An 18,352-nucleotide genomic window follows, 5' to 3' on the forward strand; every position below is an offset into this window, starting at 1 on the left:
ATTTTGTTTCACAAATCAATAGATAGCAATGAGTTCTATTAGATTGTGAAAAAAAATTAAATTTTTTAATAGAAAATATGCATGTTTTGTAAAGCCTAGTTTTGTGCGCCGGACACTTATTTAGGGACGGAGGGAGTATTTTTATAGTTCAATTCCACCATCTTCTACTATTTTTTAAAACCCTGTTTATCGATGTATGATTAATCTTTATCTGATTTAATATGAAAAAGATGTGAGCAAAATACCGAAATGCTTTGTTTTTCGAACAATTGAGGGTAAAATGGTCATATCATTTTATGTGCAAATAAATTATGATCCAAAATAGTTGGGTTAGAAACTAGGCTTGACAAGCTTTTTAACGATTCAAACCACGCACAAATAAGCGTTCGAAATGTTCGGGACAAGGCTGCGAAACTTGACATATTACGTAGTTTTTATGCGCCTCAGGCGCAATACTATGCTCCCCAGGCGCACTTCATTGCGCCCCGGGCGCATCCTTTTAGTTCACAAACGGCCAAATTTTGCGGTCTTGCCACACGCACTCTCGAACTCCAATTTGAACGTGGTTTGAACCGTTAGAAAGCTTGTCAAATCTACTTTCAAACCCAAGTAGTTTGGATCCTAATATGTTTCTACACAAAAAGATATGACCATTTTACCCTCAGTTGGTCAAAAAACAAATTATTTCGGTAAAACGCTCACATCTCTCTCATTTTAAATCGGATGAAGACTTACTATACATCGATAAAGATGGTTTTCAAAATACTATAAGATGGTCTAATCCATCTATAAAAATAATAAACTTTGATTTACGAAAAGAGGGTATAAACAAGGCCACTGCAAATATCATTGAAATACTAGCTACCGCCCCTCCACCTTTAATATTATGACCCTAAAACCATTCATCGACAACTATCACTTCACCATCTACACCAACATCACTGTACTACCACTACCACCAACGCAACCACAACCATTGCATGAAGTGTATTTATGTTGTAGGGTTAAGTTTAGCGTTTTACTGAAATAATATATTTTTCGAACAACTGATGGTAAAATGGTCATATCTTTTGATGATAAAAAAAAAATAGGACCCAAACTACTTGGATTAGAAAGTAGACTCGAAAAACTTTTTAACGGTTCAAACCATGCACAAATTGGAGTTGGGGAGTGTTTGGGACAAGGCTGCGAAGTTTGACATATTAGGTAGTTTTTATGCACCTTAGGCGCAATGCTATGCTCCCCAGGCGCATTATTTCAGTTCACAAACTGCCAGATTTTTCGGTCTTGCCACACGCACTCTCGAACTCCAATTTGGATGTGGTTTGAACTGTTAAAAAGCTTGTCAAATCTACTTTCTAACCCAAATAGTTTGGATCCTAATTTGTTTCTGCACCAAATGGTATGACCATTTTACCCTCAATTGATCAAAAAAAAAATTATTTCAGTAAAACGCTCACATATCCCTCGTTATAAATCGGATGAAGACTTAATATATATCGATAAAGAGGGTTTTCAAAATACTATAAGAAGGTCTAATCCATCTATAAAAATAATAAACTTTGGTTTATGAAAAGAGGGTATAAAGCAGGCCACTACAAATATCATCGGAATACTAGCTACCACCCCTACACCTTTAACATTGTGACCCTAAAACCATTCATCCACCACCATCCCTTCACCATCTACACCAACATCACTGCACCACCACTACCACCAATGCTACCACGACCATTGCATGAAGTGTATTTATGTAGTAGTGTTAATTTTAGCGTTTTACTGAAATAATATATTTTTTGAACAACTGATGGTAAAATGATCATATCTTTTGATGACCAAAAAAAGTAGGATCCAACCTACTTGGGTTAGAAAGTAGACTTGAAAAGCTTTTTAATGGTTCAAACCATGCACAAATTGGAGTTCGAGAGTGTTCGGGACAAGGCTGGGAAGTTTGACATATTACGTTGTTTTTATGCGCCTCAGGCGCAATGCTATTCTCCCCAGGCGCATTTCATTGCGCCCAGAGCGCATCCTTTCCGTTAACAAACGGCCAAATTTTGCGATTTTGCCACACGCACTCCCGAACTCCGATTTGGACGTGGTTTGAACCGTTAAAAAGTTTGTCAAATCTACAATCTAATCCAAGTAGTTTGGATCCTAATTTGTTTCTACACAAAAAGATATGACCATTTTACCCTCAATTGGTCAAAAAACAAATTATTTCGGTAAAATGCTCACATCTCCCTCATTTTAAGTCGGATGAAGACTTAATATATATCGATAAAGAGGGTTTTCAAAATACTATAAGTTGGTCTAATCCATCTATAAATATAATAAATTTTGATTTATGAAAAGAGGGTATAAAGCAGGCCACTACAAATAACATCAGAATACTATCTACCATCCCTCCACCTTTAACATTATGACCCTAAAACCATTCATCCACTACCGTCACTTCACCATATAAACCAACATCACTGCACCACCATAAACACCAACGCTACCACGACCATTGCATGAAGTGTATTTATGTTGTAGGGTTAAGTTCAGCATTTTATTGAAATAATTTATTTTTCGAACAACTGATGGTAAAATGGTCATTTCTTTTGATGACAAAAAAAATAGGATCCAAACTACTTGGCTTAGAAAGTAGACTCAAAAAGTTTTTTAACGGTTCAAACCATGCTCAAATTGGTGTTTGGGACAAGGCGGCAAGGTTTGTAGTTTTTATGCGCCTTAGGCCCAATGCTATGCTCCCCAGGCGCATCCTTTTAGTTCACAAACGACCAAATTTTGCGGTCTTGCCACACGCACTCCCGAGCTTCGATTTGGACGTGGTTTGAACCGTTAAATTTTTTTGTCAAATCTACTTTCTAACCCAAGTAGTTTGGATCCTAATTTGTTTCTACACAAAAAGATATGACCATTTTACCCTCAGTTGGTCAAAAAACAAATTATTTCTGTAAAATGCTTACATCTCCCACATTTTAAATCGGATGAAGACTTAATATATATCGATAAAGATGGTTTTCAAAATACTATAAGATGGTCTAATCCATCTATAAAAATAATAAACTTTGGTTTATAAAAAGAGGGTATAAAGCAGGCCACTACAAATATCATCGGAATATTAGCTACCACCCCTCCACCTTTAACATTATGACCCTAAAACCATTCATCCACCACTGTCACCTCACCATGTACGCCAACATCACTGCACCACCACTACCACCAACGCTACCATGACCATTGCATGAAGTGTATTTATGTTTTGGGGTTAAGTTTAGCGTTTTATTGAAATAATATATTTTTCGAACAACTAATGGTAAAATAGTCATATCTTTTGATGGACAAAAAAAATAGGATCCAAATTACTTGGGTTAGAAAGTAGACTTGAAAAGGTTTTTAACGGTTCAAACCATGCACAAATTGGAGTTCGGGAGTGTTCGGGACAAGGCTTCGAAGTTTGACATATTACGTAGTTTTTATGCGCCTCAGGCGCAATGCTATGCTCCCTAGGCGCACTTCATTAAACCTCGGGCGCATCCTCTAAGTTCACAAACGGCCAAACTTTGCGGTCTTGCCACACGTACTCCCGAACTCCGATTTGGACATGGTTTGAATCGGTAAAAAGCTTATCGAATCTACTTTATAACCCAAATAGTTTGGATCCCAAATTTTATACATTAAAAGTTATGGCAATTTTACCCTCGACATGTTGAAACATAAATTACATTGAAAAAATTCTTGCATCACACTAATTATATACCGGATCAAAATCTATTTTATATCGATAAAGAGGGTGTTCCCCACATGTTTTATACTAAATCCGTCGCTGCTCTCATATGCTAATGTAGCGAATCGATTGTAAATTTGGTCGTGAAAGTGGAGGTGTGAGTAGACTTCTTCCTATTCTTCTTAGTTGATTCAAAACCTTAACAGTGGAATTTGGAGTGGAACAGAGGAGTAGTATACTATGGAGAAGTGGATCTTTTCACCCCCGGCGTCAGATGCGGGCCGGCCATGCGGCTATCGGCACAACATTGTTTTCTGCAGCCATGTGATCATCATAGGGATACACTACAACTTTTTTTTTTATAACTGAATGTCCGAGTCAGCTTGCTCATCTCAACTAATTCCGAGGCCCTGAAGGTAACAACCGAGTATAACTCTAGTGGCCCCAATATTTGAAATGTTTGGCTTCCGTAAAAATAAAACTTGTGACCTCATGGAGAAACACTTATTGTTTTCTCACAACCACATAGCTAAACACCTGGGGTACGTAATCTTCTACTTAACTAATATCAATCACATCCTCTCGAAAATATTGGAGTAATTTATTGGGATTGACCGTTTATTTTTTCAGTACTTCACTCATCACTGATTCGTTGACTTTTTCAAAAATCGAGTAGCTTAATTGGCCCTGTGTTTATATAAAGATATAGTTTTATATGTATGGAGAGAGAGAGAGAGAGGGTGATATTTCCTTCCTTTGTTCTATAAAGAGCCAGTTTCTAGGAGAGAGAGAGAGAGAGAGAGAGAGAGAGAGAGAGAGAGAGAGAGAGAGAGATGTGGGAATGATATCCCGGGTTTAATTTCATTGCTGCTGCTGCTTGAAGGTGAGAAATCTATGCCTGTTTAATTCGATCTAAATCTCCATTGCTATAGACATACGTACTGTAATCTATGCCTATTTAGTTATATTATTCTGCCGCTAAAAAAATGTTTGTTTTGATTCATTTACTTTGTTTACCTCTTCATATACAACACTTTGTCTCCCTGAATCCACAGTGACGGAGCCAGGATTTGGAAGCGAGAAGTTTGATGGGAATTTACTCATGTTGAATGTTGTATGGAAAAATGTGAAGAGGAAAGTTTAGTGTAAATTCGTATAACTGGACTTTGTCATGCGCTTTATTTTCTTTGTGAAAAAAGAAACAAAGGCTTGTCTATCTCTCATGGCTCCGCCACTGTTTATGTTTATACCTTGTCATTACTTTACGTGGCATTTGGGTTTACGGCCTTGAATCAAATGGATTCGGGATTCTTATTCAGGAAATATATAAACTTCGATTCACCCCGTGTTCTCGTTCTACATAGGAAGATTCTCGTTCTACATAGGAAGACTTAATATAAGTTATTAAAAAGAGGTGCGCATAAGTTGGCCCAAACACCTCAGTACTTGTTTGATGGATTTTTAATTACCTTTGCGACTATAGTTATTTCAAAAGCTTAGATTAGAAATTTGATCCTCCTTGGGCATAATTTGACGAAACATACTCCTATGCATTATCTCTTCGATCAATCCTCTACTTGAGAATTATCAACTTTATCTTAGGTCATGCTTGATTTATATACTTATAGATATTGTAAATCGCACATTTTTTTTTCGACGTTCAAAAAAAAAAAAAAAAGGCACATTTTTTCTCCTGGGTGTGTTCGTTAAACACCAGAAAAGTGATCCCGATAAATTTGTGGTCCAATCTCATATCTAATTCGGCCAATCAAACGGACCCTTAGTAGTCAACCCCTCTAGTATATGAACTTTAGATACCTCATTCCATGTCCACTCGTCCAAATGTACCTTGGTACTTTAGCTCAACTTTTTTCTTTTTTTTTTCTTTTTTAGTATACGTATTCGCCACCACTATTTGCCTTGGCTCCGTCCCTGTTTTCGTATTATCTGATTTGCGTTTCGGTTGTTTACAGATTCGCTGAACTGTAATTGTATTTGTAGCAGGCTTGGGGTTTACGATGATTTCGGTTTTCAAAATGTCGAGTCGCATTCCTCTGCTGCAAACTGGAAGACTCCGGCCGGAGAAACTGGGCCAAAATGCTATTGCGATCATCAGGAACCTTTTCTTCACGTTTTTCGTATTCGGGGTCTTGATCTTCACCTTCATCGCGGCGACTTATCAGCCCGAGGACCCTCTGTTTCATCCTTCAACCAAGATCACAACTTTTCTCTCATCGACGTCGAGTGCCACTTTTAGATCAGATAACACCATTTTCAAAACCGGTGAGGACTTCATGGCTGCGAACCAGACGGCATTTGCTGACTTCATTAACATAACTGATGTCGATGAAGGTGCGACGGCTGCCATCCCTAATCGCGTTTGCGAGGTAGATAAATCGATTGACTGTAAAGACCAGGAGTTGTTCCATGTGATGATGAAGGCTGCAATAGAACAGTTTAAGGATATACATTTTTACCGGTTCGGTAAGCCAGTTCGTGGATTGGATGATAGTTCTTGTCACATGGCATGGCGGTTTAGACCCAAGGAAGGAAAGAGGGCTGCTTTTTACAAGGACTATCGCAACTTCGCTATTGCAAGATCCGACAATTGCTCTCTGGATGTTGCTCAAATCGGAGAATACCACTCGGGAGTGAACGCGAAGAGGAGGAAGAAGAACCATAAACCGGGGTTTGAGAAGAAGCACAAGAAGAAAGACAAGCATCCTGTTTCTCTCCCTACTCTTGGAGAAACGGTAAACGACTCTCTGCCCGTGGTTGAATCGGAGGCTTCGTTTGCCCAGGGCCTGTACTTGGTTTACAACGGAGGCCAAGATAGATGCAAGAGCATGAGTCATTACCTCTGGAGTTTCATGTGCGCTTTGGGGGAAGCTCAGTACTTGAATCGGACACTGGTCATGGACCTGACTATTTGTCTGTCTTCGATTTACACTTCTTCGCATCAAGACGAAGAAGGGAAGGATTTCAGGTTCTACTTCGACTTTGAGCATCTGAAAGAGTCGGCTTCCGTTTTGGATTCAAGCCAGTTCGCGTTCGACTGGAACAGATGGCACCGGAAGAACGGATTGAAAACCCATCTTGTCGAGGATTTTCGAACCACCCCCATGATGCTGTCCGGCGTGGAGGATACTTTGGTCATGAGGAGGTTTGGTTCAGGGGAACATAGCTATTGGTACAGAGTTTGCGAAGGCGAGACGGAATCGGTTGTGCAACGGCCATGGCATTTGGTGTGGAAGTCTAAGCGGCTGATGGACATAGTGTCCGCGATTGCATCAAGGTTGAACTGGGATTTCGACTCGGTTCACATAGAGAGAGGAGAGAAGGCGGCGAACAAGGATCTCTGGCCTAATCTTGATGCGGATACTTCCCCCGAAGCCCTTCTCTCGAAGTTGACGGGAAAGATTGACGATGGGAGGAATTTGTACATCGCAACGAATGAACCGGACACATCCTTCTTCGACCCTTTGAAAGAGAAATACTCCACTCATTTCCTCGACGAGTATAAAGATCTATGGGATGAGAAAAGCGAGTGGTACACAGAGACAACAAAGCTCAACAACGGGGTTCCTGTGGAGTTCGATGGTTACATGAAGATCTCGGTTGATACAGAGGTTTTCTTGAGGGGAAAGATGCAAATCGAGACTTTCAATGATCTCACTAATGACTGCAAGGATGGCATCAACACCTGCACCTCCTCAGCCATCTAATCCGTATACTCGAGAGTTTCAAACGTTGTTGCTTCTACATTTTGGGGTATCCGCGCGTATCACCTTTCGTTTCTTTGCTTTTCTGAAGTTTTGGTATCAATGCAAAAGCAGCAACTCATGTGTCCTGTAATTCTGGAGATTTGAATATCCAATCTTCTTTCAGATTCGTAGCCGCACTTGAGTTTTCTCTCATTCCTTTTGATTTTACTCGCTTGAATGGAGGCTTATGGTACGAAATTGCCACTGGGGGGGGGGGGGGGGGATACCGTATCCCTCGTTGTCGTGCTCTTTGATAGTGCATGTTTTCTTTCAAAGTCAGCTTCATTGTAATCCAAACGATCTTCTGTGAAGCTTGATCAGATGTTACGTATTTTTCGCTTCTTGAGAATCAGGTGAACTACTACTGATGTAGTTCTTGCTATGCTTTGGATACATTTTGAGCTCGAATCCACGTTATTGTTGCGAATTTCCAGTCTTGAGGAGAAGAAGTTGCTTGAGAAAAATCCAAAAAAACCTTCATAGTGAACGGAACTGGGTATCATCGTTGTGTTCTAAGTTTCTAACGTCTGTTTTATTGGTCTGTAACACGCGGTGATGTTCCAAAATCATTGAATAATTACAATTTAGACTCCACCCCAATCAGCCTTGCCTGTGAGCTAAGCTACCCATTGTCACACGTTCGACCAGGTGAATGGCGGGTCCCATCCGCATACCTAATGACAATCTTAAGCTCTTTTTAACTATATGTTAAGGGTTTTTTTTTTTTTTCCCCTATTTATCTCGCCGTACGTGTTTACTCGGGGTTCTCACCAAGAGTCTCTGATTATTCAGTGCTCTAAAAGCATCGCTCGGTAAGTAAGAACCGAATAATTTTGCCTTCACAATCATACTAAGCTCTCTTGTATAAAAATGTATACAAAATGTTTGCATTATAGATGTAATCTCACATTTATTATGGGAATCACGTGATATATTCTGTTGAAATCTATGACGGGATTACCCTTTGAATGCCTTGAAAATGCTGTCATTTTCTATTAAAAGTAAAAACCATTTTGTGGTCTCAAATTAAGGAGTTGTAAAAATTTCCTTTACAAACTCACCTGGACCGAGTAACAAACTTGGGCTTGGTTTGAACAGACAATTAAAATCAAGTTCCTAATGTTTCCCTAATCAGCTCTCTCTCTCTCTCTCTCTCTGATCAAAAAGCAAATTCCATTCAGCCAAAAGGGTACAAATCTAAGCAAACTGGAAACCCATTGACGTGAGGTAATGTTGGATCAATCTGTAGTTTTCCATTTGATTATAATTCGCGGCATTTCTCGAGCATTCAATCGACCTGATTCTTTTTGAACCTGAATTTGTTGAATCATTTGTATTTTTCCGTTGCATTTTTGCTATCTTTTGGAAGGGTCTTTTGGCATGTGTTTTGGGATCATGGTAAAATAAAATGATTAAAAGAAAGAAAAAACGATCGAATTTAGCTCCCTCGTAATTCTATTTTGTCCTTCGCAATCTGCTTCCATTCTTGTTTAAATCCCTCCACAAATACGTGATCCAAACACAGCCCTCCCGTGCTTTTCGGATTATCGAATCATGAAATGTGATTTTGGTTCGTATCGTATATCGAATTGTTATAGCAGTTTTCACCAAATGAAATGTGATTGCAGATGCTTGTAGTGATCTTTGGATGTCGATTTATCCCTTCATGTTTCTAGGACTGTCTTTCATTTTCATCATGCACCGGTTATACGCCGTCTCATTTGGTTTCATTTTTCTCTGAAACTTGAATCTTTTCTTCAGTTTCGCGATCTAAAAAAGTCAAAAAAAAAAAAAAAACTTTGGCAATGAGGACCCATGGCATTTTCATGTTGTGGGAAATTTCTCTTTTTTCACCATTGCAAGCATTACTTGTGTATTTCGCACCCGTAAGGAATTTCCTTGTAATTTCTGAAATAAAACACAGGCAATTTCTTTACATAACCGTTTCATTGAACATATTTTCGTGTTTTGTTATGCCGTTTTTGAAAAGTGATTATGTGAATAGGAAAACCCGTGAAGGAATTTCTTTGATAAAAATTGTTTTCCACAACATTAATTCACTTCTCGAAATACCAAAACATTTTGTAAACTATGTACTTTAACTTTGGTTCTGTTAGTTGGCTTCTGCAGTTTCATGAACCAGTTCATCATCCACTAACTATTCTTTGTCAAACACTATGTCAAATTTCCTCTCAGCTCAATCCAGAACATACGATGGCCGAATCGCCCCGGGAAAGAAAGATAGTTGTGCCAAAAATAAACCTAGAGGAGGTGAAGAACACAACATTGGTGTCGTCCTCATCACCGTCATCCCCTACCACTCTCCGAAAGGCCTCGAGCGTGAAGTACAATTGCCTCTGCTCTCCAACCACCCACGCCGGATCCTTTCGCTGCCGGTACCACCGCAACTCCGGCCTCACCCGCAGCAGCATCTCGGTCGGCGCGAAACTGTCCGCGTATGGTTCTGTTGGCTCTGAACTCGCTGAGATTGAGAGCAAATGCACACTCAATAAGCTGCAAATATGAAAATGTGATGAAATTGAACTGTGGTGGTTGAAATTTGTTTGTATTGGTATCTGAGGAACTGATCTGAAACTGCTTATGAATAACTTATGTCATTTGGTTTGTAAGTATTGATGATGGTTGTGGTTCTTGGATAGTCGTGGTTTGTGTTACATCTGGTGCTCTTTTTTTTTTTTTTGCTAAGCTAAAAGGGTGGAGGAGGGGGCGACCAGGCATAGCCACCCTCCCCTGGGTGTGACCATGGGGACTCCAGACCCGCAGCGGATCCCGGAAGGGACCAAAGAGCCATAACAGCTACCGCCCCACCAAGGGCTAGCGGGCCAAAGCTGGATAGAGGAGAAGGACCAAATCGAGAGCGGCGCCGCTTGCACAACTTGAACTTGGTACCTCCTACCTCACCCAAACCCAAAGAGAGTAAGCATTGACCAACTAGGCTATCACCCCTGAGTGTGCCATCTGGTGCTTGTTGGTATGATTGGTGTGTGTTACATTAGGGTGTTTGCAAGTTCATGCAAATCCATGTCTGTGATAAAGGATTCTTTGGCCTCAAATTTTTTTGCCCCATGTCCCGATGCACTTTAAGCTGCACGATTGTTTCCGTGATTGTGTCCTGAGATGGACGCTCAGACCGGATTTTCAAACAGTAAAGAGAGTGTATTCAGTATCCAGTGAGATGAGAATTTTAATGGCAACCTTAGGATTGGTGTAGTGGTAGTCACTTGATAATTAAAGGCATCAAAAAGCATTTGGTTTTGGGGGTTCAACTCCTACTTTACGTGTTGGACCAGTTTATATGGGACTTTGTCCCCCCGGACTTTAATGGACCCTTCCACTAATTGAAGGTGGAATTGATTCTCTAATTTAATCAGTCCATTGAACCGGATACTGAATTCTTAAAAGAATATATAAGAATTTAAGTGGCAGAGAATCTAGTTGTTATTTGGCATAGTAAAAAACCTTGCAGTAACAATCAGTGAGGAATCTGGTCTCTGTCATGGCCTCCAAAAGCTGAAAGGACTTGTTAGCCAGTATGGAGCAACAAGGACAATTGAGTTTGGATAAGATGCAAAGTTAAACCTTGTGGTTGTAGCACTGGCATGGTAGTGACTTGTTAGTCAGTACGAACGGCTCTGATGGTGCAGCCCTGCACAGCACCCACCCCGTTTCCCAGTGAAAGCTATGTACTATAATCGACATTCTGGTTTTGAAAACATCCTTTACAACAGGGCAAGTATCACTATGTGACATTGTTATTCCTCTCTTCTTTTATTAAAGGGTATCAGCTGGGACCGTGGTGCTATTATGAGCCGGAAAAGACCAGAAAAAAAAAAAACCCCGGATGGCCTATAGAACAGATTCTCCCTACCACTTCTCCATTGAAAGACCAGTCACTAAGACTATGTAATTAATGTTTGTGTACAAACTTCACTAGGTCGTGAACAACACGATCACAAGTTCCAAGGGTTTGAATCGCGGAGAGACTATAGCAAGGTCTACCTCCCACCATCGTCGTGGTACTTCGAGTTGTAGAAACCAGTCTCCACCGTAAGTGAGAGATACATGTTATCTACCTACTCCGTCTCCCAAGCCTTACTCGAAATCAAGAATGTTGAATACAATCAAGAGTCTGATTTATGCTTCTTTTGAGGACAAGAAAGTGAGATTACACCCAAAAGGCCACAAGTTTTGAGGTATATAGCAAGCATATCTCCATAAAGCCTAAGCTCAAGAAGCATAGAACATCATTATAAACCTCAACGACGAATGTACAACAGTACAATTAGGTTTCACAACAACACACTAAATACTGGCTCATAAACTCAGGTCCAAACCCCGGCTGGCCGATGCATGCATGCACATAAACTATCACCTCTGTGTACACAACTACGCTATACACCGATACCTTTACATTGCACGAGACCCTTGCAATGCTTTGGGTCAACTAAACAGTCGGATTCCCTTGTCTGTACCAGTTCTGAAAAAAACTCACATTGGAGCGGTATCTTCCCCCTCTTCCTCCTCCTCAGGCGGTACCATACGAGTCCTGCAAAGAGGGCACGTGACATTCCAATACCTCAACCATTTTTCCAAGCAGTTTTTGTGGAAAAGATGGCCGCATGGAAGGTCATTTATCTCTGCATTAGGTTCAAACTCCGTCAAGCAAACGGAGCACTCTGGTTCGGGCCGTCGGGATTTGCACACAGAGTCGAACCGAACTGCCGGGGTCCGGCTACGAAATTCCTCCATGTAGGTCTCTGAGGGACTTCCACGGCACTCATTGAAATCTGAAGGGTGTTCGTTGGAATATTCTTCCCACGGTGCTATACGGATGCCAACAACATGGAGGGCTGAGAGGACTATGTCGCGGACAATGGAGATGGATATGGCTGTGTTTACAAGGATTACGCATAGCACTCCTCCGTCGGCAGGAGTTGGGTAAGGTGGAAGACCCATACTTGATTGGAAACCTGAATACAAGAAATGAAAGAAATTAATTCCTCAAAACAGAAGGGGAGAAAAGCAAGCAGAAGACTCAAACAAGATAAAGAGAATTTGTTCTGTACCATTTCTTCTTAAATATAGTCTAATTCCTCAGAAATCTGTCCATTACTCTGGTTTTTAAGAATTTGTAAGCACTTTCTAGTACAAATGAGTAAATAAAAGAAGGGAAAAAGCAATTCACCAACTGCTTCATAGAACTTTTTTCGTTTTCTACTTTTTTAAAGAAACCAACCACCTGTTTGTCATGAACACAAAAAGAGATGCTTTAATCTACCCTTCACAAAAAGAAAAAAGAGAGGTACTTTTTTGTTTCCGTTTTTTTACCTTTTCTTTTCCTTTTCCTCTTTTTTTTTTCCAACTCAGAAAAGCGTATTGACAGAAAACAGCATGTTCCTTAGTTATCCCACAGTATTCACGTGAAAAACTAAAAATCGGTTGAGAAAAAAGGGGGAAGAAAACATATTTCTTGAAGTAAACCAAGCACACCTAACTTCTTTAGGTTTCTAAACATGCCATTTTGGAGAGAAATTCCCCGAAAAACCAATCCACACTTCATGTTTTGTACAAATGCCTTGCAATTTTAAACAGAAAAAAAAAAAAAAAAGGAAGAAGAAAGAATTAAAGCAAGAATGATCTAACATAAAAGGAATAAGTCCATGCCAAAAAATTCACTCACAAAAGCTTAAACCTCAATCAGTTCAGTCACAAAGTGCAGTCACCCATTATGAATGCAATAAATTGGTAAACAGATTTAACATGGTTCTCTAGAACACAAAAGGCAACTTGTGACCAAGAATTTCATACAAATAAACTGGGTAATGATAATGGCAAAACTGTTTTTGTCGGTGCCAAATCTCTAGTGCATAAAAAGCTTATACCATGTGCAGTGTACAAGACTTTTATGCATAGGAGTTTTGGAGTTTTGGCATGAAAAAAACAGTTTTGGCATTATCACTACCAAAAAACTGGCTTCAATAGGGCTCAAGGAAAGAAACTATAAGCAAGTCACCTATAGTAGAACAAAGAGGAGAAAACAGCTTACTCAAGACTGATAATTCTCTTTGGGTTACAACTGTGTATTTATTCTACAAGTCCTATCAAAAGGCTTAGAGGTGGGTTAAGAATTTGCGAGTAGGAGAGTATTATGCACTTTCCGAGGCTCTCTCAATGCTTTTCTTCTATTCTACAAGCCCTATTTTTCAGAAATTTGATTTTCCTCATGTGTTTTTCTTTTCTTCTCATGGCCACATAATGTACTATCATAACTCCCATGAGTCCCATCCCACTTCCCCACTCATAACTCCTCCATCTTTTACAAAAGCATGATTTGATCCAAAAGGACTTTCTCAATCACTTTATCATCTAAAGTAGCAAACACTGTTCAATGGTGGAGATCACGGGAGTGAGCCTCCTGTCTTGCCACCAATCCAAATAGTGGTGTATTGGGAGCCCACCCAATAGCTCCAGGACTATGAGAATTCATAATTATCCTGCAGAAACTATAACTACTTGTCTCTATACATCACTATACAAACAAATCATCTATGACAAGCATACAATACATAAGCAGAAAATGAAGGCAAGTCATTGAGATTTTTGGCAGTACAGGCCAAAAAGAAGGATACGCAGATTTGATATTGAAAATCTTGGATATTTCACCTACAAGAGATCGAATTATGAAAAACCCAGATGGGCATATTGAAAAAGATTTCAAATTTCAATACTATATGATATAAATAACAAATCAGGCCAATATACATGAAAAATAAAAAGGAGACAGAAAATAAAATTTGAGATCTAACCGTTGTGGGACCAGATTAGTAGCACTACTTCAATTAGGCTAACATCAAGAGGTGATTCATAACTCAGATCCAATTCAGATAATTTTCTATTGAAACAGAAGAAAAAAAAATACACAGCAAAAAAAATATATACAGTAGACAAAATGACAAATGGGAGGTGGAGAGGCTTACACTTGTGAACTTCAAAGGAGGAGCAATAGGTGTACAATTACTAGTGCAGATTATACTGACAACTGGGCTGAAACTGTATACTGATTTTGGAGAAGGGGTTAAGAATCAGGAATTAGGATTCATGGGGTTTCCAGCAAGGGTGTGGATTTGGATTGTGCTGATGACGATTATGAAGAAGAAGAAGCTGGTGGATGGCCCTCCCTCACATAACCCAACTACGCAATTTATATACACAGCCTGACCCCACAAAAGTTTGTCAGCTAGCTTAACCCATGTTCCTTAACCATGGTAAGGTGTAACTATGGTTTCTTTGTAGGACAAGGTCCCGTAGTGCGCCAATTCACTAAGGCCCCGTTTGATAAAGCTCCTAGGAGATGTGATTGGATTACTAAGCCGAAAGTATTAATAATACTGTGTTTGGCTTCCAAAATTGGTTCGGATTCGTAGTTCGTTGGGACGAGGAAGCCGGACTTTAGGGGTATTAGCAATACCCCGTGGGACTTGGTATTCATAGTCCGAACCCAACCCATTCTCATTACCTCTAATTACTAATTTCTTCTATCAATCCAATCTCATCATCTAATCTCATCTCAAACAAACATACTCATTATCAATCCCTTCTCATTACAAATCCCTTCTTATTACGAATCTCAATCCTAATTTCATCTCCTTACGAATCTCATCCATCTATTACTGTTATCAAACGGGACCTAAGGGGTGTAGGGCGCCTCAGTTTGCTTAATCGAAATTTTGTCATCGTAATCTGAATTGCTCAATTTGTAGAAGTTGCTCAACACCACGAGTGTTTAAAAAATGATGTTAATTAGACATTGATATCGATATGGTTTGAGATAGATTTGTCTCACGAAAGTTCTTTTAAATTTTACTGACCGTTCATTTTTTTTTGTTCAACTAATGTTGTCTCATTAAGAGATCAATAATATTCAATCAATTTAATTAATTTACTCTACAAACCTAACAAATTTAGATATCGATAACAAAATATCTGTTGTGCACACCAAGGCGTCCTATACATAGTGCGCACAATGGGGACCTAGCCCTATTCTGTAGTTTTGTACCATTTTCTCCTTATTTTGTTACTTCCATGAAAAACATTATGAAAGGTAGTGATCAAAGAGCTTCGGGACTTGGGAGCAAATAAGAATAGCCAAAAAGATAAATAAAATAAAATTAAAAAAAAAGAATAGCCAAACAACCCGTTAGATGTGAGGGTTTAATTTATTTTTGTGACTTTTTTTTTATTAGAAGCAAATATTGCATCCAATAAAAGTCATTCGGTACTTACAATTTCCATCCAAAAACAGATAAAAGGATCTACAACCAAACTCAAGAACTAACGATAATCAATAAACACAAAGAGTCAATCTTTTGTCAAAATCTTAAACGTGAGCCTCAAGCTCTATCCACACCGACAATCCGACAATAACGTTTGGCATAAGTGGTTGTTAGAGATTTTAAGACACTAAGACACCTTGGGATGGCACAAATCCCTAATCAGAGTAATCACAAAAGCTGACGGAAATTCTTCTCGCACTGGTTTCCAACAAGTCTATTGCCGGCACGTTCTTGACCGAGGCAATATTCTTTTTGTAACTAGCTAAATGTTTTATAATCAAGCGTGGTGTCTGAGTCAGTTTGCGCGCACCTCAATTTGCAAGTTAGGAGTTTAGGAAAACAAAATCTTTGAATTTAGGCATACGAAATACTAAATCCATGTTCTCGTCTGCAGATTCGCATTCGAGGTAATTTCATTAATATTATCATCAATAATGGTGGTCCTAGCACAAGCACGTGCGGGGGCATGTTTGGTCACATGATTGTGTCAACACTCGCTCATTCATGTATCAACTACTATTACACAGGACCGGCTCTGAATTAAAGTTCGAGATATGATCGCTTTAGCCCTCTAAAAATTTAGAAACCCTCCTATTTTGCTATCCCTTGCAGTAATTCCACAAAAGAGGGCACGGTCTTCAAATTTCGCTTTAGCTCCCAAAAGTCAGGGCCGGCGCTGTTACTGCACTACGTTTCATATTCCAATTATATGCACTCACCCTTTTCTCTACGTGTCCTCTTTTGAAAGGGGCACTCAAGAAACGTCTTGGCATTTATGTCCACGTGGAAATGCCAAGTGTCTTCAATAATGTCACACAAATGAGTAAAATGTCCCACATACAAGTCATGTCCCTCTCACTTTGGATGAGCTCCCCTTTCTTCCAACGTTCACATTCTCTGCTAATTTATTGAACAGGAAAAGGAGAAGATAACGCCTCATCTTCCCCTGGGGCACAGATTTTCACAGACCCGGGATGCTGCCAAGCGGTTCCAAGTGCATATGGATCGTCCATCTTGACAATTAATGGTTCAGATTGAAAATAAACTTTTTCAGGGAATGGAAGAGTTAGTTCTTTTTTTTTAATCTAAACCTACTTTTGGACAGTCTGGATGCGCCCAGCACCTGCTTGGCAGGAACCACTTGGTAGCGTCCCCATATCCGATTTTGACATAGACCGACTTATGATAGGACAATGTCACAAGATCTAAACTTTTACATCTAAGTTGAGACGTGACTTAGTATGGACATACCCTTCTTGTAAATCTTTCTACAAGGGAGCCAATCAATTTTTAAGGATGAATCCTACTCAAGATTTGTATCAAATTGAGCTAGCCACCATGCTAAGTGTAGGACCGAACTAGCCTGCGCGAGTATGGAATTAGATGGTTGCGGCTTTTAGATTCAAGGCGATGATGGTGGACCTATAAGCTGGATTAGGATACATAAAAAGTATCGCATCTTAATAAGTGAGTAGAGACGTCAAAAAAGAAAAAGGCTACCATTGAGAGTCGGCGTCAACAGAGTAGGCCGCCGCGGTAAACATCGGTTGAGGAACGTGGTACGTAACATAAAGTGCCATATCAATTAACTATAAACTTTGTCACATGTACGTATATAAGCTCGTGGACACCCTCTCCCCCAGTAAATCGATTACTGAAGGCTCGCTCCGTCCAAAATGTACCATACCCACCGGACCACCCTTTGCGAGTGTTTTTTTGTGTGCCTCAATGATGAATTATTTGTGCACTTAGGAGGGTCTATCCAGAGAGTTGTCATATACACAACTCTGGAAAGACCAGGCCACATGACTGGTCACTTGCTTTTGTCTACATCCAAGTTTGCACTATGAATCTCCAAAAGAGTTGTCAATTGTCCAATCTCAGGACCACCGAGAGAGAGAGAGAGAGAGAGGCAGTGTACTGGGAAAACTTAGGCAATAATGGCATCTTTAGAATATGCAGTTTTGGTAATTGATTAGGAGTGTAGATCTTATGTTAGAAGCAAAAATAGTAATTAGGTGGATGTGTTTTGCTCTGAAAGCTACATTTAACTCACTTTCTTTTAGTATTTGCCTCATTTACAAGCACAGAGACTAGTTGGGTACCTAATAAGTAAAGACCAGACCCTCAAATCTCAATCAATCGGAAGATAATTTGTTGTGAAATTGCCTAAGAACTCCAACCATGTGGTATGCTGGAAGCAAAATCATTTGACTTTGTAGCCCATTTTCACCTAACAACCGGGGAAGAGAGAGAGAGAGGGGTCCTGCCATGAGACGTTTGTTTAATTAATTTCGGTTTTCGCACGATCTAAATATTCTATACTCAATTTTGTTTATACCGGTAGTTTCGATCGGGACTTGGAGTTCTTGTAAGCACTACAGGGTTGTAGGGCACTCCGAAAGCAACCTTCAGGAGGGAAATGATCATCACGATCCGAAACGATCACTTTATAGAGCTTGTTAAAAACTTTGTTTCGGTAAAAAAATTTAAGTTGA

At 39.7% G+C, this 18,352-nt stretch overlaps 1 protein-coding gene and 2 long non-coding RNA genes across 3 annotated transcripts; 2 read left to right on the top strand and 1 right to left on the bottom strand.

Moving 5' to 3' along the window:
• The first annotated feature begins 4,518 nt into the window (after positions 1–4,518).
• LOC131323454 (uncharacterized) lies at positions 4,519–7,829 on the top strand. Its single transcript, XM_058355260.1, has 2 exons — positions 4,519–4,619; positions 5,710–7,829. Exon 2 carries the CDS (start codon positions 5,755–5,757, stop codon positions 7,459–7,461), a length of 1,707 nt encoding a protein of 568 aa, XP_058211243.1. The 5' UTR covers positions 4,519–4,619; positions 5,710–5,754; the 3' UTR covers positions 7,462–7,829.
• Positions 7,830–8,457: 628 nt separating this feature from the next.
• On the top strand, positions 8,458–10,158 carry LOC131323456 (uncharacterized). Its single transcript, XR_009199188.1, has 2 exons — positions 8,458–8,727; positions 9,697–10,158. It is a non-coding gene; the product is annotated as an uncharacterized LOC131323456 (long non-coding RNA).
• A 1,474-nt stretch (positions 10,159–11,632) lies between these two features.
• Positions 11,633–14,839, bottom strand: LOC131323455 (uncharacterized). Its single transcript, XR_009199187.1, has 2 exons — positions 14,499–14,839; positions 11,633–12,491 (listed from the first exon to the last, which is right to left on the bottom strand). It is a non-coding gene; the product is annotated as an uncharacterized LOC131323455 (long non-coding RNA).
• Between the last annotated feature and the right edge of the window lie 3,513 nt (positions 14,840–18,352).

Source organism: Rhododendron vialii, chromosome 4a (assembly GCF_030253575.1).
Source record: "Rhododendron vialii isolate Sample 1 chromosome 4a, ASM3025357v1".
Lineage (NCBI taxonomy): Eukaryota > Viridiplantae > Streptophyta > Magnoliopsida > Ericales > Ericaceae > Rhododendron > Rhododendron vialii.

Coding starts and splice junctions, on each gene's coding strand:
- LOC131323454 (XM_058355260.1), top strand. CDS start 5,755: ATGATTTCGGTTTTCAAAATGTCGAGTCGCATTCCTCTGCTGCAAACT.